This window comes from Microcebus murinus, chromosome 13 (genome assembly GCF_040939455.1).
Source record: "Microcebus murinus isolate Inina chromosome 13, M.murinus_Inina_mat1.0, whole genome shotgun sequence".
NCBI classification, from domain to species: domain Eukaryota; kingdom Metazoa; phylum Chordata; class Mammalia; order Primates; family Cheirogaleidae; genus Microcebus; species Microcebus murinus.
Genome location: NC_134116.1, coordinates 74,357,976 through 74,381,548, shown reverse-complemented (window position 1 = coordinate 74,381,548; position 23,573 = coordinate 74,357,976). Strand labels below are relative to the sequence as shown.

At 34.8% G+C, this 23,573-nt stretch overlaps 1 protein-coding gene across 6 annotated transcripts in view; it reads right to left on the bottom strand.

The window, feature by feature from the left end:
• KATNAL1 (katanin catalytic subunit A1 like 1) overlaps positions 1–23,573 on the bottom strand; it is a 166,855-nt gene that overhangs the window by 34,101 nt on the left and 109,181 nt on the right. For all 6 annotated transcript variants that reach the window (XM_076009522.1, XM_012746535.3, XM_012746538.3 and 3 more), the window contains 3 exons: positions 8,417–8,585; positions 3,797–3,924; positions 3,291–3,396 (listed from right to left, as the gene is read on the bottom strand). In XM_076009522.1, the coding sequence (XP_075865637.1) occupies positions 3,291–3,396; positions 3,797–3,924; positions 8,417–8,585 (403 nt within the window). The remainder of the gene's footprint in view (positions 1–3,290; positions 3,397–3,796; positions 3,925–8,416; positions 8,586–23,573) is intronic.

Below are 23,573 nucleotides of genomic sequence, written 5' to 3'. Positions count from 1 at the left end.
TGGAAAAAGGTTGAACACCTGGCAAACACAATCTGGCTTCAACCTACCTTTCCATTCGAATCTCCCACCAATGTATTTTATTTATTTAACATTTACATAGTGCTAATTAGTCAGATACTGTTCTAAGGCCTCAATAACTCATTTTAACCTCTCGATATCCTATGAGGTGAATATTATTATTTCCACTTTATAGATAAGAAAACTGAGGCATGGCAAAATTTAGTAACTAAACTAAAATCTATTTATTGACCCATTTTGGAAATAATCTTCTATTCTCACAAATATCTAAAAATCTCAAACATAACCTTCTAAAAAAGAACAATAATTCTATGTTCCAGAATTTTATTCTATTGATGCAGAAACAATTTATTAGCCTAGGAATAAGATTCTTTGCAAATACATTTTTACATTTTCTAATCCAGTTTGCCAATAAATACTACAAAAGCACATCAAGGGGTAAATAAATTGATAAAGTCAGATCATATTTTTGTAACAATGACATAAGAAACAGTCTTTAAAAAAACAGCTGCAGACCCCTTTAAGAAAAATTTATAAAAACTCAAAGTACAGTGAACTTTCAAAGGCTCAAAAAATACTGGCTGCATACCCATGACTTCGCCTACAGTAAAAAAAAAAAAAAAAAAAAATACTGGCTGCAAATTATAATCACCTTTGCCTGGTCAGAAGCTTTTGCCCTCTCACCCCACATGTCCACTGGGACACCTGACGAGGAATTCCACCTTCTGTGAGGGATATGAACATTACTTCCTGTTGGTAAGCCCTCCATTGGGGAAGCTACCCCTAAGAGAAGTGAAGATGATCTCATGTCAAAATCTAGATCTCGTACTACAAAAACGCCTTCTCTCCCTGGGTCCTTCATCTTAGTTTTAATTTTTCTTATTTAAAATTGGGATGAAAAAAAAAAGAAAAAAAAAAAAATTGGGATGGCTTCCAGAGTACACTATCTCCTATAGCATGCTAGATTGAAAGGGAACAGAATTTATCATAACTAAGCTACATAGCATGACCTAAAATAATAAAATGTTCATTTTCTTTACATCAGTTTTATCAACTCTACAATCCTAGATAAATGGAATAGCAAAATCCTATAATATTCTTGCATAATTAAGCAAGCTAAAGAAAAATACCTTAAACATTGCCCTATCACAGCTTAAATCAAAAGTAGAAGGTAACATCAAGGAAGCTAGAAACTTCAACTGGCCGACAAATTCAGAAGGAATCAAGACTACCCTCACAATCCCCAAGGCCACAGATGGGTATTAAATTCAGTTCAGCTGTCCAAGGGATTTTTGCTTGTTTGTTCGTTTTGCTACAATTCAAATACATGAATTGGTAATACAACTAGTATTAAGAAAATAAACTAAGTTTGGGAAACACTGAATTTTAAATTTTCTGAAAGAACCTAACATATCGGCAATTTAATTCAACCATTTATTTTTAGTCTTATAAATACCACAGTGAAAATTAGATTCTCGAACAGAATTATAACCTCGAACAGAGGTTTTATTAGAGTATACGAATGCTTTTGAATTATAACATCAGTCATACAATAAATGTTTCATTAAAACATAAGATAAAACAAAAAATACATAATATTATATGATTTATGTTTTTTAAATACCTACTTAAAACCTTGTCCTTTAAGGCCAGGTGCAGTGGCTCATGCCTATAATCCTACCACTCTAGGACATCAAGGCAGGAGGATTGCCTTAGCTCAGGAGTTCAAAACCAGGCTGAGTGAGACGCCATCTCTACTCACAAGAGTGAGACCCCATCTCTACTAAAAATAGAAAAATTAGCCAGGCATTATGTAGTCCCAGCTACTCAGGAGGCTGAGGCAGGAAGAGCACTTGAGCCCAGGAGTTGGAAGTTGAAGTAAGCTATGAGCTATGATGACACCACTGCACTCTACACAGGGTGACAAAGTGAGACTCTAAAAAAGAAAAAAGAAAAAAAAAAAGAAAAAAGGAAACTGAACTCCCCTCCTCACTAGCCCCCCTTCATAAAAAAAACAACAACACAAAAACTTGTCTTTCAAATATTGTTTTAAAAGTTATAGTAAAGGGGGGAGATAAGTTCCCCAAATAAGGTAAATCTATAACAAATGTAGTCTGTAAAAGTTTTCAAGTTGTTCGAAGCAATCAAAATGCCATGGGTGCTCTAAGCTACTAATATAAATACACAATTTCTCCTCCCCTCTAATTTTGGGCATATGAACAGAGGAAGAGGTGTTAAACAAACAAACGGACCTTCCTAGCTAACTCAGAAGAGCAAAGTAAGATCATGCTGTCATTTCATTATACCAGTCAAAATAAGTGAAAACTCTGCATATCTCTGCAACGAAAAAAAATGTTCCAGACACCCTGGAAGGTGGGAGCTTCCAAGCAGCTTAGGAGAGTTTTTAAATATGCTAAAATGAAAACGCTGGACTTAGGGGGACCTAACTCTAAGCTTTAAACTCTAAGCCAGGGGTGAGCTGGAAAGAAACAAATATTCTGTTTATGTTTGAGAATTATATCAAACCTAGATTAAACAATAATCAAAATAATTAATGCTTACTGAGAAATATGGCAATTTTGAAAAGTATTTATGTGATCAGATTATTATTAAGACTATGTACTATTTTTATTTTCTAATTTTTTTTTTTTTTTTTAACAAAGTCTCACTCTGTTGCCCGGGCTAGAGTGCCATGGCATCAGCCTAGCTCACAGCAACCTCAAACTCCTGGGCTCAAGCGATCCTCCTACCTCAGCCTCCTGAGTGGCTGGGACTACAGGCATGTGCCACCATGCCCGGCTAATTTTTCTATATATATTTTTAGTTGGCCAATTAATTTCTTTCTATTTATGGTAGAGACGGGGGTCTCGCTCTTGCTCAGGCTGGTTTCAAACTCCTGATCTTGAGCGATCCACCCGCCTCGGCCTCCCACAGTGCTAGGATTACAGGTATGAGCCACCACGCCTGGCCTATTTACTAAATGTTTTATTTACAGAGACATCTAGAAAATTCTTAAAACTATTCTCTAGCTCAGCATATATAAGGGAAGTAACTTTACCTAAAGACTATGGTTTCTACATTCCAAGTCCATTTCTCCTGTCATGCAGATATAGCACATCTCAACCACAAGTTCAAATCCAGGTGTTCTGAGTGTATATAAACCACCCCAACCTTTACAAACTGTGTTAAACACACAAAAAACTACACCAATGCTTCCTTTCATTATCATGCATTATCATTCTTATTCCAAAACTATTTTAATAAATTCTCACCTTCCATGGCCGTCTAATTCCTTTGAAAAAGTCAGGCATCCACATGGGAAGAACAACAGCTTCCCTTAGCAACTTCTTAGCTTCTTCGAGATCTGCAATGTCATCCCTTTGCAAGAACAGCAAAATTTCATAGTGGTTATTCAGGGACAGCTTGATTTATAGTCAAAACTATTCTTTTAATTTTTTTACTTATAAAATTATTCTTTTATTTAAAAAATTATTCTAATTTTTACTTCATAAAAATATCAGTGAAAACATACTGCAGTTATTAATTAGAACATGTTATTCAATTAACAACCTTTGTCAGTTATATGAACATCAAAGTAACATGTAAAGTGTCCTTGGTTATATTCTGACAGAGGAACTGTCCCATCAATTCTGTACTCTCATATTATGGATGAAGTCATAACCAAGAGATTAATGGATAGCAAGAGAAGACTTGTAACAAGCCAGCCTAGAACTTGTTTTCTCCTCTACTTTAATTCAATAATTTAAAAGACTCTAACCAATGAATGCTTGGATTCCTGGATACAATGTCTCTCTCAAGGGCTTCTATCAGATCCTTATCATATCCAGCACCATCAAATTTTGGAATTTCACCATCACTTGTACCATCTTGCATATTCTTCCTTCCCTGGTAACAGATATAAAAAAAGTGCTGGTCAATAACAAGATAATTTTAATTAACATCATTAAACTTTCAAAACATTATAATGTAATCACTTTTTAAATAATTTTTATTATTTTAAGATAGTATTTTCTTATTACTCAAATGCTACCCTCCTCTATTTAACTCATCAGAAATAGAGGGACTGGTCAACTTTATTAAAAACATAAAATCTACATTCATGTGGGGGACAGTATAGGTAAGACTAAAATGATCCTTGCTAGATCCCAACAGATTAGGAAAGCCTACCTTTGAACTGGTGGATGCAGAGGATTTCCACCAATGCTAGAGAATATTTAGAATATTAATGTAGAGGAAGAAAGAAAATTAATTTACTGAGAACCTACTATGTGGCAGAAAATCTCACATACATTATTGCATTTCATATAACAACTCTACAAGGTAGACAATATTTTTCCTTCTTTTTACAGATGAGGAAACTAGGATTCAGAAAGGCTAAGTAACTTAATCAAGTTCACTAATAAATGTCAGGGTAGACATTTTAACTCAGTTCTTCCTGCCTCCTAAATCTATGCCTTTCACATCATACTGCCTGTGCTTGGCTGAGTCCCTTAAAGCTTTCGAGCAGGTTGTGTATGGCACAACAATTACATCCTCTAGAGCATCCAGGAAAGAGGCTGCAGATGAGGAAGAGTTGGGAGTCTGCAATGCATCTCACAAAGCCTTTTCCCTGTTACTTTAAGTACCTCCTTAGGATTCAGGGTTTCTTCCTAGTAAGGTCCTCAGGACACATCATTAAGTCACTTGGTAAAATCATAAAGACAATGGTAAAAGGACCTTTTTAAAACAGTATTATTAACCACCATTAAAGCAGTATGATTTATGCCAAATTCTTCATTTAATAATATGGTGCTTTTAAAGAAAAGAATTATATGCTATGGTTTCTATGGGGTTCTGCCAAGATTTACTCAGTTTTGAAGAGCTTTATATGATATGTACTCATTTGCCAAAGACAGTCCAACTACTGGAACTATTTGAGCAGGCAGAGCCAACTATCTCCCCAGAGCTTTAGCCCCACACTAACTGTCTAATGTAAAAATGAAGGGGGGAAATGGTCAAAATAAGTCCGTCTCCTAAATGTCAATCTGAAAAGAGACAATAGAACAGGATGAAACTGTCTAATCCTTGTTCTGAGATAGACAAAAGGCTCAATTAGAAGTGCTAGGAGAAGACTAAGCAGCTCCCTTTGGCAGATATTCTAGTTCTTTTAAGTCACAAGGTAAATGACCAAATAGTATTCTGGTGACTTGACCCAAAATATGAATAATTTACTCTTTCTGGGCAGTATGGAAGTAGTATTAAGCAATTTTCAGGAAGATTCTTACATTTCATATAACCAATATCAAAATTGGCACTATTGAAATGAGTAAATTTCTGGCACACCTACAAGGAACACAACATTAACAAATTTAAAATAAGCTCAGTATAGAATCATATTTTATATTATATACAGGCCAAAGCTACAAAGTCACACTCAAACAAATCACTGGGAATACTTTAAAGCTATTCTAGAAATAAATCAACTAAAGAATGCTACAGAAACGGATATATCTGGGACTTAAGAAAGAAAAGAAAGAAAGAAAGAAAGAGATATAATCATTCTCAGAAAATAAACTGGTCCTCTTGTAAGAAAGACGTATTCATGATACATGAAAACAAGATAATATGTATTTTCAAATAAGAGGCTTTATAGCATAATGATTAAAAGCTCAGGTATGACAGCCGCACAAGGTTCAAATCCTATTTTCACCATCTACCTGCAGTTAAGACTTCGGTGCCTCAATTTCTTCATATGTAAAACAGAGAAAATAATGCTGTGCTCACAGGACTGTGTAAGGATCAAACAAACCAACATATGTAAAAAACCTCAAAAGGGGCATTTTTGTAGAAAGCTTCAAAAATGATAAGTATGCTCAAGGGAGAGTAATATTGCTCTGCTATATTAGTAGTAATAATACTACTGCTATTATTAGTTGTTCTATCATATAGTTCTCAACACCAAATTGAAAATCCAAATATACCAGGGATCTTGAGTAAAATTTGTCTAAGTTCTCTTATCCTCACTTTTTTTACATCTATGAAGTTGAGTAAGTGGAGTACAGCAGCAGCTTTCAAAATTCTGACCATGACATAAAATAATAAATGCATTGTAGATTATTAGCTAGATATATAAACATAAACATGTTTATATATCTAAATTTTTAATATATTTATATAACTAATTTTTTTCTCAAAATAATACTGTTTTACTATGAGAAATAAACTCTGAATTTTCTAGTCTGTGCTACTTCAATTTTTTTAAAGCTGGTTGCAACACAACACACAAAACCAATCTTTAAAAAAACACAAACACTGGGGACTACAATATCTCTGAGGACACTTCCAAAACTCGTTTTCAAATTAGCTTTCAGTGAAGTGGGGCATCTATCAGTTTCACCTAAACTGCCTTAAATCTTACTAGAGAATATTTAGAATATTAATGTGACTCAGACAATATCTTTTACCTCCAGACAACTATAGAGTTGTTTTTTTTCCTTAAATAAAAGGCTCACTTTCCAATGACATTCTGAGAATTTACATGTCAATGAAATAATAATTAGGATTTAAAACATTATTTAGAAATATTATAAATGAAAGACAATTTAAAATCTCCAGTAAAATGTACGTAACATTCAATAAATGCTGCTTGATTATTTGGTTCTTTGCTTAAGAATCACATTTAAAAGCCAATGTTTATTTAATAGTTCTAGATCTCTTTTTCCAAATCCAAGCCAGATTTTTAATCTAGCTTGGTAAGTAAGGATACTATATAATATGAAAACTCTTAAGATAACAGGAAAAAAATGTATAACTTCATCCATTCCATTCTTCCAGCCTCCATCCTTACTCTAGGACCCTTGGCAAGTTACTTTAGCTCTCTGTACCAGTTTCTTCACCTGTAAAATGGGGAAAACAAGATATCTACTTCATAGGATTATTTCATGAATTATTGTCTAATCACTCTGAATGGTGCCTAGCAAAGACGGATCCAATAAACCATGATCTCAGTTCTTCTCCTTTGTTAATGTGAAATTAAAGACTAAAAGTTCCTCACCCTGTCCTAGAAGTTTATCTAAAAAGCTATTCATAAAGTGAGGGTTGGATTTCAGCCCCTACTTTATTCTCTAAAATGCAAACCAAGGCTAGCTGCACAAAAAAAGAACAGAAGAAGAAACAAAGATGATATTTCAGATATAGATTTTGAAGTATCCATTTATGTGGCTTTTGATAATGGAGGAGAACCAGTTTAATTTTATCAGCAGGAAAAATTTATTTATTAGTACCCTTCACTAATCCCAAAAAGGGTCTGAGACAGAATCACTACTGTTTTATGGCATAAAAGCTCCACCAAATTACAAACATAAAAAACTCTAATTCATTTTCAATGTCCTAGTGAGGCAGAGAGGTAGAATGTGTCTTCGAATCTATCTCATGAAAAAAAAATGCTTAGAAAACACTAGTTTTATTCTATCGTAGTCTAAACATCCATAAAGCCTAGGAAATTGGTCTACTTAAGAGTCCAATACTGATCAAAATTACATGTAATAAAAATATTCAAATGTAGTACACATTTTGAAGGATAACTACTTATTATCAGTTATAAGTCATATCTTCATTATGTGTATCATGACATGAATGTGATTACAGATCCTGAATTCCTAACAAGAAAACTTCTTTGCGGCAATTCAATTACATTATCATTCATTTATGACATCACAATGGAAATGGGAAATGCTATCACTAAAAATTTTGGTTTTTTCACTAAAATCAAGGCTAAGAGATGCAACAAATCATCCTGCTAGTTCCTTACTATGAAAGATTATCTTCAACCCATTGTCTTAAAGTCAATATTAAGGGAAATACAGAATTTCTAGGCAATACTATGTTTATTCACTGAGATCAATTTCCTAGATAAGTAAATGTGCACAATGAATCCTAAGGGACATTTTCTCACTAAGGAAAAAAAATCCTGTTCTACTCTACAATTTATGGATGAATCAAAGATATTTATTTTTAGCAGTAGTAATCACATTCCTTATCTTACTCTGTGAATATATATATATCTACTTTCTTACAAGTCTTTCTCCTTTAATTGTTTTATTTATTATTCATTTTAATTCAGAATATGTTAAAATATTTTTTAAAAAGTTTTAAAACTCTATTTTGAATATTGCTATAAAGGATCCATTTTACTAACTATTTTTAACGTGGGTATATATATTATCCTGAAGTTATCTGCATTGCAGCATGGCCTTGAAAATACAAAGAAGGCTTAGGTTTTGAATCAAGACTTTTTTAACTCTTCTACATCAAAACCTTGAAAAGCCAACAAAAATCATAATATTCACCAAAAGTCATAGGCTTCAAGTCAGTGAGTTACAAAGAAACAGTGTCTTGCCTTGTCATCTCTCCCTCTTGCTCTATAATCCTTGTCCCTACTTGCAGAAGGTTTTTCACTCTTTGATATAGGATGTGTTCGGCCCACGGGTCCCCGGGCTCCTACTCCTGCCATTTCTTTCCTCAGAGGTCTTACTTCTCGACTGGGACGCCTGATCTGAGGTGGAGCTCTGACAAAAAAAGATAAAGTTAAAATCAAAATTAATCAAAGGCAAAAGTATTTCAATACAACTTTAGTCAATAAAACTGTTAAATCAAGAAGCCCCAAATCTCATTTTCCACCTTTTGCCAATTTGTGGCCACAACTATTAGGTTAGTTTTTAAAAATTCTTTTCTCTAAAATGTACTGGTCGATACAATTATTAAATACATATAAATGACACATACGGTAGCAATTATTTTGTCAAAAGTAACTATTAATCACCAATAGAGGGCAACACAGACTATTCCCATCTAATAATCTTAACAGTGTAATGAAAAATCAATAATTTTATTCATTACTGTCCTAAACCAAGAATAAGCAACTTAAAAAAAAAAAGTGGTGGCTCACGCCTGTAATCCTAGCATTCTGGGAGGCCGGGGTGGGCAGATCGCTCAAGGTCAGGAGTTCGAAACCAGCCTGAGCAAAGGCGAGACCCATCTCTACTATAAATAGAAAGAAATTAATTGTCCAACTAATATATATAGAAAAAATTAGCCAGGCATGGTGGCACATGCCTGTAGTCCCAGCTACTCTGGTGGCTGAGGTAACAGGATTGCTTGAGCCCAGGAGTTTGAGGTTGCTGTGAGCTAGGCTGACACCATGGCACTCACTCTAGCCTGGGCAACAAAGTGAGATTCTGTCTCAAAAAAAAAAAAAACATTAAAAGCTGAAAGGACAGAAATTCAAAATATGTCTATCTTCAGTTTACCAATTTATTTATATTTTTACAATCAAGATGATTTTCTCTGCTTCTGTATTGGAAAACCCAATATTTCACTCATCAAATTGCAAATGCCAGGGCTTAACAATTATTTTCTTATAAACAAAATAATTTATATGTAAAAATATTCATGCAGGTGTCAAGAATTATGGGATGGTTCCAATTATATAGACTTCCAAATGTGATTAAGAATTTTGATAAATATATAAATGTAACTATACAAAGTGGCATATTTTGTTTCATGTCATGTGAAACATGTCTCCTTCAAATAGTCAAGTTTTGAGGTTCCTCAGTAAGTATTTGTCTCTTTTTGGGTAAGAGACTATAACTTAATATCTAATCTTAGTTCTTTTTTCTTGAACTGTTTCTGCCTCTATTTTCCTACCTTTTCTCTATATATAGTTGTATCTGTATTTGTAGCCCTTCAGATCCCATATGTGTATTCCTTTTTTATCCGTGTGCCATATCTATTATGAACTCCCTTCCAGCTTCACACTTTTTTTTTTGGGGACAGAGTCTCACTTTGTTGCCCAGGCTAGAGTGAGTGCCATGTTGTCAGCCTAGCTCACAGCAACCTCAAACTCCTGGGCTCAAGCAATCTTGCTGCCTCAGCCTCCCGAGTAGCTGGGACTACAGGCATGCACCACCATGCCCGGCTAATTTTTTTATATATATTAGTTGGCCAATTAATTTCTTTGTATTTATAGTAGAGATGGGGTCTCGCTCTTGCTCAGGCTGGTTTCGAACTCCTGAGCTCGAGCAATCCGCCTGCCTTGGCTTCCCAGAGTGCTAGCAGCTTCACACTTTTAATTCACCTAACTCCATCATGGAGTTTTCATTCCTGGTATGAGAAAAGATTACATATGCACATAATTCAATGAATCCAGCAAGACAGGAAAATGGATGAAAAGCCATGAAAGTTGCAAACTAGGGGCAGACAAGGTTAAACGGTGTTTCAAGTATTATATAGCATATTCAAAATTGTTGGAATTAGACGACATCATGAAATTGCTAAAGATAAGAAAATCTGGTGAAAACTGTATGTCTATTACTGACCTCTTAATCACTGGAGTTCAGTCTAGTTAAATAATTATTTATTGAGCACCCATTAGGTGATATACAGTCTCTATTGTAATGGCCCCAGAAGGAGACAAAGATAAATAAGCAATCTTGTGAAAGAAATTCACAGGAAAGGAACTAGAAAACAGTGCATAGTAAGATGGCTGTAAGGCATTTTGAAATTTAAAGTATTATTACATCATTGGTTCTAGGATATTAGTAGTCTTTTATGCATTCTGTCAATAAAATCAAAATGTGATGAGACTAGTTAAAAAATAAAAAATTTAAAATGTTACTCTGTTTCTAGTATTTTCAATGTAACCACCATTTTCTGACTTAACTATTTTTGTTGTTTTGACGAAGCAGTGGAAAGTAGTAGAGTACAACTTTACTTTTATTTATATGTATTTGTGGATGTATAAATGTCTTTCCTGAATCAGATTAATGGATATGGCTAAAGATAATGAGACCAAAAATCTCTTCCACACAGAACATGTGTCAAGTTTGCCCTTTTGTTAGCAGCTATGCCTGCTATTTAAATACTCTGTCCTTGTTTAGGGTCCTGCTTTTTAGACTCAACAGCCAGCTGGAAGCCTTTGCTCAAAAACAGCAAGCCCATCCTTTACAGTGGCATGTCAGGCTGCTAGTCAGCTGCTGGGCTTGCCCAGTGACACCTCATTGCTTAGGAGTGACCTACAGCAAAGCTTGAGACATTTCCTCTGCCTTCTCTGCTTGTGCCTTCCCCACCTCAGTATGCTATTTAATAGCCACTGAGGAATCCTGTTGTAGTCCATTTTGCACACATACCCAGCTCAGTAAAGCTGTGTTGTAGAAGAACTATTTTCAAAGCTTATTCATAGGCTGCATTTCAAGTGTTTGCTGTTACTGACCTTGTTCTGCCACTCAGTATTCTGATGGGCTCATAAATGGTCTGAATGACACTGCTCAAGAAGCCAGATGTGCCATTTGTGGCAAGTCCCATGTCTCACAGGAAGTGTGCCTGTGCTTTGTAAGTCTTCAGTTCCATCTCACTGCAGTTTGATATTACATTTGAACAGCCTCTGTCAACTTCCCAAAGGACATCCTTGATTCTGTTCCTTACTTCTTTGTCCACTAGTGCATCACTGCACAATGTCATGCTTCAATTTAAGAACTCAGTGACAGCTTCCAGGCTGTGTAAATAATAAAAGTCTCAAGGCTTCTTTAACTAGGCTGTTTTTCAAAAGAGACTTTAGTAAGGTTACACAGCATCACTGACCTTTGTTCTAATGGCCAAACAGACTGATACTGTACTATAGCATTTCAAATATAAAATTGGCCTGCAGATAAAAGACAAAAATGTCTACACGGTGCTTAGTTCTCCTGTTTGAGATTTCCCTATAGGAAGGGAGGAAAATATGCCTTATTTTATCACATGTAAATAAGCCTGATTCCCTCCAAATTCCAATACTTCCTCTTTCCAAGCTATATTAAATATCAGTATTATATATAAATGTACGTATCAGTACTGCTTGTAATAAATACCTGAAAATAATCCAAATGTTCATTACTGATACATAAATGAGCAAATATTCACATAATGGAATACAATACAAATGTGAACATGAATTACAGCTACATGCAATAACAATAAATGAATCTCAGGACCATAACGTTTAGTGAAAAAACAAGCTGAAAGCATCCTTCTGAAGATGCCTTCATTTCATGCCATATTAAGAAATAGAATCTAATTTACTATTATAATTTTCTCCAAAAGATAGATATAAAAGGCTCCTTCTGAGGAGCTATTGCGCTCTTTCCACTTCCCCTACCTTTCTGTTTGATAATTATTTAAAATTCTTTGATTACATCTATTTGTCCATACATTGTTAGAATTCTGGTATCATTTAGAGTAAGTAATTTGGAACAAGTACAACTTTTACCTAAAACATAAGCCAGATTACTTAAAGTTAACTTCTGGAAAAGAAAGATAACCTAACTAAGCTATCAAACTGATCTTAAAATAAACAAGAAAACACTTCTCTTCATAGTTAATAAAAATACAAGAAACACAAATTCTAAGTAGTCCACATTGACATTTTCACTATAAGGACTTTGAGTCAATATCTGAAACTTCTGAATCCATGAGAAATTATTTGGTGAAAAGTCAGCAGGCAGAAAACAAAGTTTAAACCTATGACCCGAAATTAAACATTAATGATTATGAATTTTAATGTCTACTCATCAAATACATAACTGCTACTTTTTTCAACTTAGTAAATATTTATCATGTACCTAATAAGTACAGAAACTATGCTTGATGTTATGATTAGCATAAAAATGCTGCAAACACTGTTTGTACCTTCACAATGAAACAGCATGGTGATCTGGAGTCAGCACTAAATTTAGAATCCTAAAACTCTGATATCTTGGTAGAGTCCCAGGTCTACCAATTACTGATTACACAAGGATATCACTTAACATCTATAAGCCTCACATTCTTATTCTGTAAATGATGATAATATTACTTCGTAGAATTTTTAAAGTTTATTTTTTATTGAGGTATAATATATATATATACAGTAAAATGAACATATATCAACAACAGAACTCAAAAAATTTCGTGACATGTAACCATCAGGACATCAAACATAGACTATTTCCTAATATTTCAGAAAGCCCTTTCATGCCCCCTCTTAGTCAATACCAGCCCCTAAAGATAACTACTATTCTGACCATAATATCATAGGTTAGTTTTGCCTGTCCTTAAGATCCATATAAACAGAATCCTATAGTATATACTCTATGTCTGTTTTCTTTCTTTCAATATTACCTTTAAAATTCATCTGAGTTACTACACATAGCATTAGCTTGTCTTTTTTCATTGCTGTGTAGTATTCTATTGCAGATAAAAGACAAAAATGTCTACAGTGTGCTCAGTTCTCCTATTAGTGATTTCCCTATAGGAAGAGGGGAAAATATGCAGACACAGTTTATCTAATTCTACTGTTGATGGATATCTGGGTTATTTCCAGTTTGAGGTTATCATTAAAGTTCTATGAATATGAGCATTATATTCATATAATAAAGACAAAAGCATTCATTTCTTTAAATTACATACTAGAGTGGATTGGTGGATCATAAGGTATATGAAAGATTAGCTTTAATAGATACGGTTTTCCAAAGTGGTGATGCCATTTTATACTCTCAGTTCTAGCCGTTCTGGTGGGAATGTAGTTCTATCTCCTTGTGGTTTTACTTTGCCTTTCCTGAATGACTACAGATGTTGAATATCTTCTCATATGCTTAATTTCTTTTGTAGAAACCCTGGTCCAGTCTTTTGTCCATTTTTTAAAAATCGGATTGCCTTTGCAGTTCTTTATATATTCTAGATACAAGCCTTCTGTCAGATACATGCATTGCAAGTATTTTCTCCGAGTACATGGCTTGCCTTTTTACTTTCTTAATGTACCTATCTTGATGAAGAGAAGGTCATAATTTTAGATGTCCAACTTACTAATCTTATTTTTAATGCTTTAGTGTCCAGTTTAATAAATCTTTGCCTACCCCATGATCATAGTGATATCCTCCCATGTTTCCTTCTAGAATCTTTATTTTATTACTTTTCACATTTTAGGTATTAATTTATTTTAAATTAATTTTTGTATGGTGTGAGCTGGGGAAGGCAGTATCATGATTTTTTTCCACTCAAATGAATATTAAATTAACTCAGAAGTATTTACTTGTAAGACCCACCTTTCCCTACCGAACTTAAGTTGGTGTCTTCTTCACAAATCAAATGACTTCACAGAATTTAATCTTTAATGATAAGTTCCAGCTCTAAAAAGGACTTTAAATTTTTTTAATTGTTTTCTACCAGAAGATTATAAACATATATAAGTAGGAATCTGTTCAAAATATTTATTAATTCTTTCAACAAACATCTGAACTCTTACTGAATACAAGGCACTATGCTACACAATATAAAAGGGTGTATTACTGGGTTAACTCTTCCCTCATCTAAGTAAATCAATCACATTAAGAAACATACTGAGTGTCACAGGCAATCTTGATCTCAGTTGTGTTGTTACTCCCCTCAGGGGTGCTTTTTCTGCAGAAAATACTCTTTAGAGGCTTACTTTGATTTTTAAAATATTCAACTTATTAAAGTTAAAAATGTAAAAAATTCAGTTCTCTTTAAAGCTTTTAGATTCAGCTACAAAACTTTTTGCATGTATAGGCCTAGCAGATTTTAGAAGTCACTTTTAATAGACTTTTGAACAATATTTGGTCCCATTTACAAACCCAGTTACTAAACTGCCACCAAATTTTTATCTACCTTTATACATTTAGCATATTTCATTTCCTTCTTAGTTCTTGCATTACCTTACTTAATAAAGCATAATTTACACATACTTTTGCAGATTTTATAATAAATTAAATTTATAAGGTAATATTAAATTTCTCCTAAATGTTCCAATAAAACATTTAACAGTATGTAAAAAAATTACAAATCTAAATTATTCCTTAAGACATTTAAAGTGGAATTATATGCATATCACCCTCATTACATGTTTTCCTAAATATTCCAAGTATGTAGAAATAATATACATGCACATATCCCTTAACAGAAAAATAGCATTACTATGGTTTTGATTCTCTTAGATATGTCTATTCTCAATAGTAAATCTTCTGGGAGTTGAAAGGTGCTTAACCACTACAGAAGACATTTATCATTCAAGTTAACCAAGTAACAGTTAACCAGAAATTTCAGCTTGTGCTACAGATATACTACTTTTTATATTATATATTATCTAATCCCATTTAATATGTTGGGGGTTGCTTTCTTAGTATTCTGATTTACCCACAACCAGTTATTTCAGCTAGGACATTGAGTGGATTCTTGTCAGTGATTCTGATGGGCCATACTAAATCTTGTTTAAAGTTGCTAAGGCAGTCATTCTACCATTTCAAAGGTGTGGGAATGGTGATAACATCACTAATTCTTTAGTCTAATAGTAAGATTCTACCATTCCCAGGCAATTTAATTAATTAATGGGTTGTATCTTGTTTTACTTTGGCTCTAAAGATACACCATCATACCTGATTAAATTAAAAAGCTTCACACAGCCAAGGAAACAATCAACAGAGCAAGTACACAACCTCAGAATGGTAGAAAATATTTGCATGCCACACATCTGATAAAGGGCTAAGAATCAGAATCTACACAGAACTCAGGCAAATCAGCAAGAAGACATCAAACAACCCCATTAAAAAGTGGGCAGATGGCCGGGCGCTGTGGCTCACGCCTGTAATCCTAGCTCTTGGGAGGCCGAGGCGGGCGGATTGCTCAAGGTCAGGAGTTCAAAACCAGCCTGAGCAAGAGTGAGACCCCGTCTCTACTATAAATAGAAAGAAATTAATTGGCCAACTGATATATATATAAAAAATTAGCCGGGCATGGTGGCACATGCCTGTAGTCCCAGCTACCCGGGAGGCTGAGGCAGAAGGATCACTCGAGCCCAGGAGTTTGAGGTTGCTGTGAGCTAGGCTGACGCCACGGCACTCACTCTAGCCTGGGCAACAAAGTGAGACTCTGTCTCAAAAAAAAAAAAAAAAAAAAAAAAAGTGGGCAGAAGACATGAACAGAAGCTTTTCAAAAGAAGATAGATTAATGGCCAATAAACATATGAAAAAAATGTTCGACATCTCTAATCATCAAGGAAATGCAAATCAAAACCACAATGAAATATTACCTAACTTCAGTCAGAATAGCTTTTATCAAAAAGTCCCCAAACAACAGATGCTGGCATGGATGCAGAGAGAAAGGAACACTTACACACTCTTGGTGGGACTACAAACTAGTTCAACCTCTAAGGAAAGTAGTATGGAAATACCTCAGAGAACTAAAAGTAGACTTACCATTTGATCCAGCAAACCCATTACTGGTTATTTACTCAAAGGAAAAAAATACATTTTATAAAAAAAAAGACACTTGCACTTGAATGTTTATAGCAGCACAATTCACCACTGCAAAGGATACAACCCAAGTGTCATCAATACATAAGTGGATTAATAAATTGTGGTACATGTATACCACGAAATATTACTCAGCCATTGAAAAAAGTGTTGAACTAATACCTTTTGTAACAACTTGGATGGGACTAGAGACCATTCTCCTAAGTGAAGTACTACAAGAATGGAAAAACAAACACCACATGTACTGACTATTAAACTGGAACTAAATGATCAACACTCATGTGTATATATGGTAGTAAAGTTCAATGGAAATCAAGCAGGTGGTAGAGGGGATGGGTAAATTCACACCTAATGGGTACATTGCATAGTATCTGGGTGATGGGCACACTTATAACTTAGATTCAGACTGTGCAAAAGTAATTCATGTAAGCAAAATGTTTGTACCTCTATAATATTCTAAAACTAAAAAAAAAAAGATAAGCCTTTATCTTTTCCATTTAATTCTAAAGAACTCTGAAATTGAAAAACTAAGATATTTAATTTATTTTCTGCCTAACTGTAAAGACCTTAAAACTAAATGAACAATGGTATTATTTCAGATTATCAGGACTACATAATCTCTACAGATAACAACATAATATATTGGATTTGAAGGTGATACCTGCAGAAGGGAAAAAAAGAAAGTAAAAATAAAAAAGTAAAAAAAACCATAATATCAGTTAAACTTTAAATAAAATCTCACAGGTCTCTGTCCAACTTCTGAGATTATTCTACTGATGTGTAAAACAAGGGATACTGGCCAGGCAGGGTGGCTCACACCTGTAATCCCAGCGACAAAAAATATAAAAATTAGCCAAGTGTGGTGTCAGGTGTCTGTAGTCTCAACTACTGGATAGGCTGGGGCAGAAGGATCACTTGAGCCCTGGAGTTTGAGGTTGCAGTGAACTATGATGACACACGGCACTCTAACCCGAATGATACTTTGTCTTACAAGTAAAATAAAAATAGAATTTTTTAAAAAGGGAATACTAAAAGCATATGACATAGTTCCAGCATTCAAAAAACCTGTAATTTAGTTAAAAATATATACATACATATTTTATAATTATATGGGATATTCCTTCTGTCCACACATAACCTACAACTAACATCTTGATAAAGAAAAGTTCTCAACTACAAACAAGAGTCATCAAAAACAACAAACTGGGCCAGTACAAGTAATACCACAACCAGTTACAGACTTTTTGTTCCTTCTCCATTCCTACTGTTTCACTTGACTAGCCTTAAAAATACATTTTTAATTAAAAATAAAAAAGACCAACAAATTGTGGGATAAGACCCTCAGGAACTTAATGATAATAGAACTATAAAAATAATACATAGTGACAATAAAAATAAACAAACTGAAAACCTTTCCATAATAAAACATGTACAAATATGTTAGATAAAATTTAATAAATATCCTTTTATATACATGGTGATCTTATCAGAAGGCATGAGAAATACCTATTGGACAGAGAGAGAGAGAGAGAGAGAGAGAGAGAGAGAGAGAGAGAGAGAGAGAGAGAGAGAGAGAGATAGAACTGTAAGTATATGAGCTGATGACATGGTCGTCCTTTAGGGCTTTGGGACTTTAGACATCTGAGGCGTGAGATTTGACCACACAGTGAGACTTGAGACAGGGTCTCAGGCCCACACAAGTCAAAGAAGTTGAACTGAGAATACTGCATAAAGCCTGGACCCTCAAAGGGCAACAACCTCAGTGAAAGGGTAGAATTTAAAACACACAGAAGAAATAAGTACATTTGTCTATTGGGGTCTATGTTCTATATTTGTGGAATGAAGTAAATGTCTTCCCTAGAAATAGTAGCCAAGGGCCCATCCTCAAGGGATTTGAGCCTCAATTTTATATGACCCTAAGCAAAGGAATTTACCTAAAAGTGGTCCTACGCAGGTTACATCCCTAAGGCACGTGGTTGAAGCAAACATAGACCTCTCAGGAGTAACAACCTCTTCTAAACAAGCCACATGTTGGAATGACTGATTAAAACCTTGCTGAAGAGACATTCTCAACTGTACAGCAAACAAGACTCATCAGAAATAACAAAAAGCAAGATGACTCCCAATAACTTCTGATAATAGAACTGCCAGTTATAGACTACAAAATAGATGTTTAAAATTAGTAAAAGATTTTAAAAAAGAATTAAGCAAAAGATATACAAGTCTTAATATAAATGAAAATAAATCCACACTTAGATAACTGATAGACTGTTTAACGCAAAAAGCAAAAAATAAAATCTTAAAAATGAGAGAAAATAAACGTTACCTATAAACAACAAATAGACTGATAATACAAGTCAGAAGGCAAAATAATACTATTACTAATGTAATCTTCAAAGCATAGAGAATAACCACTAACCTAGTATTCTACACTAAACTATCATTTAAGAGTGTCAGGAAAATACAGATATTTTGAGACAAAAACTGTTAGTTTACCAATAACAGAGACCTTTGCTGTAAGAAATATTAATACTAAATATTCTTTAGCAAGGATGAAACTGAATCCCGAAAGAGTAAAATGCAAGGAACGAGAAACAAAACAATTGCTAAACACATGAATAAATCTAAATAAGCACTTATTTACTCATTCTTTCAACAAATGTTCACTGAATGTGCCAGGCCATGCTCTTATTGCTAGGGGTACAGCAGTGAACAAATCAAAGGCCCAGACCTTACAGAGGTTACAATCTAGAGGAGATGATAAACAAAACACACACACACAATATAGTAACAGGTGGCAATAACTGCTATGAAGAAAAATAAAGCAGAGTAAGGGGACAGAGTGGTGACAGGTGAAGGGGTAAATATTTTAAATAGGGTGGTCATGCCAGGACTCCCTAGGTGACATCTGAACAAAGGCGTAAATGAGGTGAGGGCACTGGCCACTGCATATCAAGCGGAGTGGAAGTGAGGAGTGGGTCGTGAAAACTGCAAACATTTCCTGAGGTTTTCCTCTGTGCTAGGCTGTTCTTTACACTCTACTCGTATAAAATCATTTAATTCTCACAATAACCCTATGAGGTAACTTTCATATTGATCCCCAATTCACAGAGGAGGAAAATGAGGGGCAGGTTGAATGACTTGTCCTCAGAGACACTATGTGGCAGGGCTAGGATAAGACCCTTGTAGCCTGGTTAATTACTGAGCTCTAGGCAAAGGAAAAAGGAGGGCAGGGACCTTCCTCCTATTGGTCTTTGTATCCACAGTGCCCAGACATAACGGGTGCTGACTGTGTTGAGCTGAAATGACTACAGAAAGAGCAGAGGGCTGGGAACTAGGGAACAACAAGAAGAAGGGACCACAGTCAGAATTAAAACATTAGAGGAAGAAAAGCAGAATAGTATAATGTCACAGATGCCGTAAGAGGGAAAAGAGAGTTCCAAAGAAGATGGTAAACATTATCAAATGTTACAAAGGTCAAAAAGAATAAGAAAATGTATCTCATTATTAAATTGGGAAGTTATTGGATATTTTCAAAAATCTGTCCCAATGCTGCAATGACAGGAGAGACAGGATTTCTAGTAACTAAGAAAAAAAGGACAGTGGAAGTCAATAAATGTGCACTACAGTTATATAGCAGTTTGCCACGAAAAGGGGAAATGACAGAGGCTCACGTTCAGCAAGGCAAAGATCTTCTCAATGAAAATGTAAAAGTAATGTGTTATGCTTCATTCTGACTTACCACTATCTCGTTCCCACTCCTTAGTTTATCTCTAATGAATTACAATTTCTATCTTTCAGTTGCCTTTTCTGTAACATAAAAAATAGAAATACCAAGTGTTTAGACACTTATTAAAATACCTAGAATTTCAAAATAGAAATTTCAAATGAATGACTACTGAGTTCTATAAAATAAAACAAATGCTCCCTAGAGAAAATTTACATAAAAGAAATAATAACATAAAATAGCCAAATGGAATGGCCTCCCACCCCAGGACACTTCAAATCAGAATTTAGACCCTGAAAAACACCTGCTCCATCTTCATTCTCAGATGGTCTTGCTTGCTTTTTTCTCCTCACTGAAATGATCACAAAAGAACCTGCACAAGCTCTCATCTCTGTATCTTCCTACCTCATTGAATTCACACCCTTATAACCACCTGCCTTGGGTGACTGTGAGCCACACACTCCCTCAACACGTGTCTAAGATCCCATCACCTCTTGTTGACTCAAGGACACTGGTCCAGCAGTCATCCACTTGGTCCATGAATCATCAATTTTCCCCTTTCTACTGCAACATTCTCATCAGCATAACATAACAGGAATAACATCCTGTTACTCCTTTCTGTCTAAAAAAATAAACCTAGACTCCTTGTCTTCCCCAACTACCACTCATTTTCTGTTCCCTTTTTCAGCAAGATTCATTAGAAGAACTGCATTATATTAATAAATACTCATTGTTGTCAGCTCCCCTCTTTCCATTCCATTCTCTGAACCCACTCCAACATTCTCTACCATTCTACCAAAACTGCATGTCAAGGCTGCCAGTGTGCTCATGCTGCCAAATCCAATCCAGTCTTTAATCCTTACACTATTTGCCTTATATGCAGTAGTTGATAAAGTAACTTAGAATCTTTAAACCTTGGTTTTTTTCTTCCAAAAAAACCAGGAATGATAATAATAGTACCTATTTTAAAATGTGATTATGAAAATTAAAAAAGAAATAAAACTTTTTGTAAAAGCACAGTACCTTGTTCACAGTTAGGAATGCAATAAATGTCAGTTATTATTGGGGTTAATCAGCCCTGCTACCTACATTCTACTCATTGTCTAAAAATAGAGTCCATTCCATATTCCAGACACAGAATTTTGGAAGATAATATGATTCCATAATACTATGAAAATGAATATAATCTCAACCTGCCTATAGTATTAGGCAAATAACCTATTCCACTATATAAAGAACAACCTTAAAATTTCTTTCTTGTCCTTAGTTGCTCATGATTCTGAAATAACTACCACTAATTTCCATCTCTCTCCAGGTCTGGTTCTCATTTTTATTCAACAGCTTGGTCTAGATATTTAATTATCTGATCAAATTTTTCTTTCATTCTCTATGTCTCATTAATCACCAAATCTAGTCAATTCCACCTCTGTAATGGCTCTCACACCCATCTATTAATACAAGAATATATGCTTAAGAGAGCAAGGAACATGTCTGTTTCTGCAACCCACCATATACAGGACAGCACCAGGTAAAGTGCCTGGCATATAATAGGTACCAGCATCCTACAAAGCAATCTCATTACAACATAAATTTTACAGAAGAAAAAATGAGGCATAGAGAAGTGAACTTGCACAATCAATTAGTAGTGGAAATGATACAAAAATTTGCTCTCCAACCTTCTGATCTTAGCAATATAACTGAGCCAGAGCCTGGGTGAAATACTTGTATGAAGGAGAGGGTAATTTGCTTTCTATCATTACTTGATTTTGGCCTTAATCTTTTCACTGCAAATTAGGATTTAAAATGCTATCAGCTACTTAATCTGAGTACCAAAGAAACATAAGGCAACAACTTTAATATTAAGTCAAAAAGAATTTTCTCTTCGCTGAAATTCTACAGAATAGCACTAATTCAATAAAAAAAAATCAATCTTCCTATCTATATGTACACAGAAACATATTATACCACTTCCCTTGGTTTTTAATGAAATAATATTAGAAGGCCTATTAGAGTTTTAACGCACTAGGCAGACCAAGCCAAATGATTAATTTCAGCCTTGTGTATCCTATTCTTACTGCCAAGCCTCTTAAAAGATGTAACTCAAGAAGACCTACCACTTGGAAATGGAAACTGGTACCAAATAGTCATTATGGAGAACAGCATAAAGGTTCCTCAAAAAGTTGAAAATAGAACTACTTTATGATCCAGCAATCCCACTACTGAGTATAAATCCAAAGAAAATGTAATCAATATGTCAAAGAGATATCTGCACTGCAATGTTCATTTCAGCATTATTTACAATAGCCAAGATATATATATTAATAGAAACAAACTAAAATCAGTTGACAAATGAACAGATAAAGAAAATGTGGTATGTATATTTGTGTGTGTGCACATGTATATACATACACACACACACACAAAATGGAATATTACTCAATCTTAAAAAAAAGAAAATCTTGCGGTTTGCAACAACATGGATGAACCTGGAGGACATTATACTAAGTGAAATAAGCTAAATGCAAAAAGACAAATACTGCATGATCTCACCTATATAAGGAATCTAAAAGAGTCAAACTCATAGAAACAGAATAGAATGGAGGTTACCAGGGGGTGAGGGGGAGGGAAATGGGATGATGTTGGTCAGGAGGTACAAAGTTTCAGTAATGCAAGATGAATAAGCTCTGGAGATTTAACATACAACAAGGTGACTACAGTTAACAATAGTATATATTTGAAATTTGCTAAGAGAGAGATCTTAAATGTTCTCACCACAAAATGAAAAAAAACAAAACAAGAAAAAATGACAAATTATGTGAGACGATGAATATGCTAATTATTATAGCTTACTGTAGTGACTATTTCACAATGCATATCAAATCAAGTTGGGCCAGGCACGGTGGCTCACACCTGTAATCCTAGCACTCTGGGAGGCCAAGGCGGGAGGATTGCTTGAGCTCAGGAGTTAGACACCAGCCTGGGCAAGAGCAAGATCCCGTCTCTACTATAAATAGAAAGAAATTAGCTAAACAACTGAAAATAGAAAAAAATTAGCCAGACATGGTAGTGCACATCTGTAATCCCAGCTACTTGAGAGGATGAGGCAGGAGGATCATTTGAGCCCAGGAGTTTGAGGTTACTGTGAGCTACCGTGTTTCCTTGAAAATAAGACAGGGTCTTATATTTATTTTTCCTCAAGAAGACACCCTAGGGCTTATTTTCAGGGGATGTATTATTTTCCCCTCAAAGCCTCAGCTTGCAGCACGCACAGGATGGCCAGGACCTGACAGGGGGAGCCAACCTTAGTGGGGCTGCCCATACCTATCCAGTCACCTCTGGGATAGTAGCTGTCACGATGGGGCAGATGAGAAGGGCTGCTCCTCGTCTTTACTGCTCCATGAGGAAATGCATGGTTTGTGCAGATAAGCTGCATAAGCCACGCCCGTCACTAGGTCTTATTTTCGGGGTTATTATACTGTGCACATGCTTAG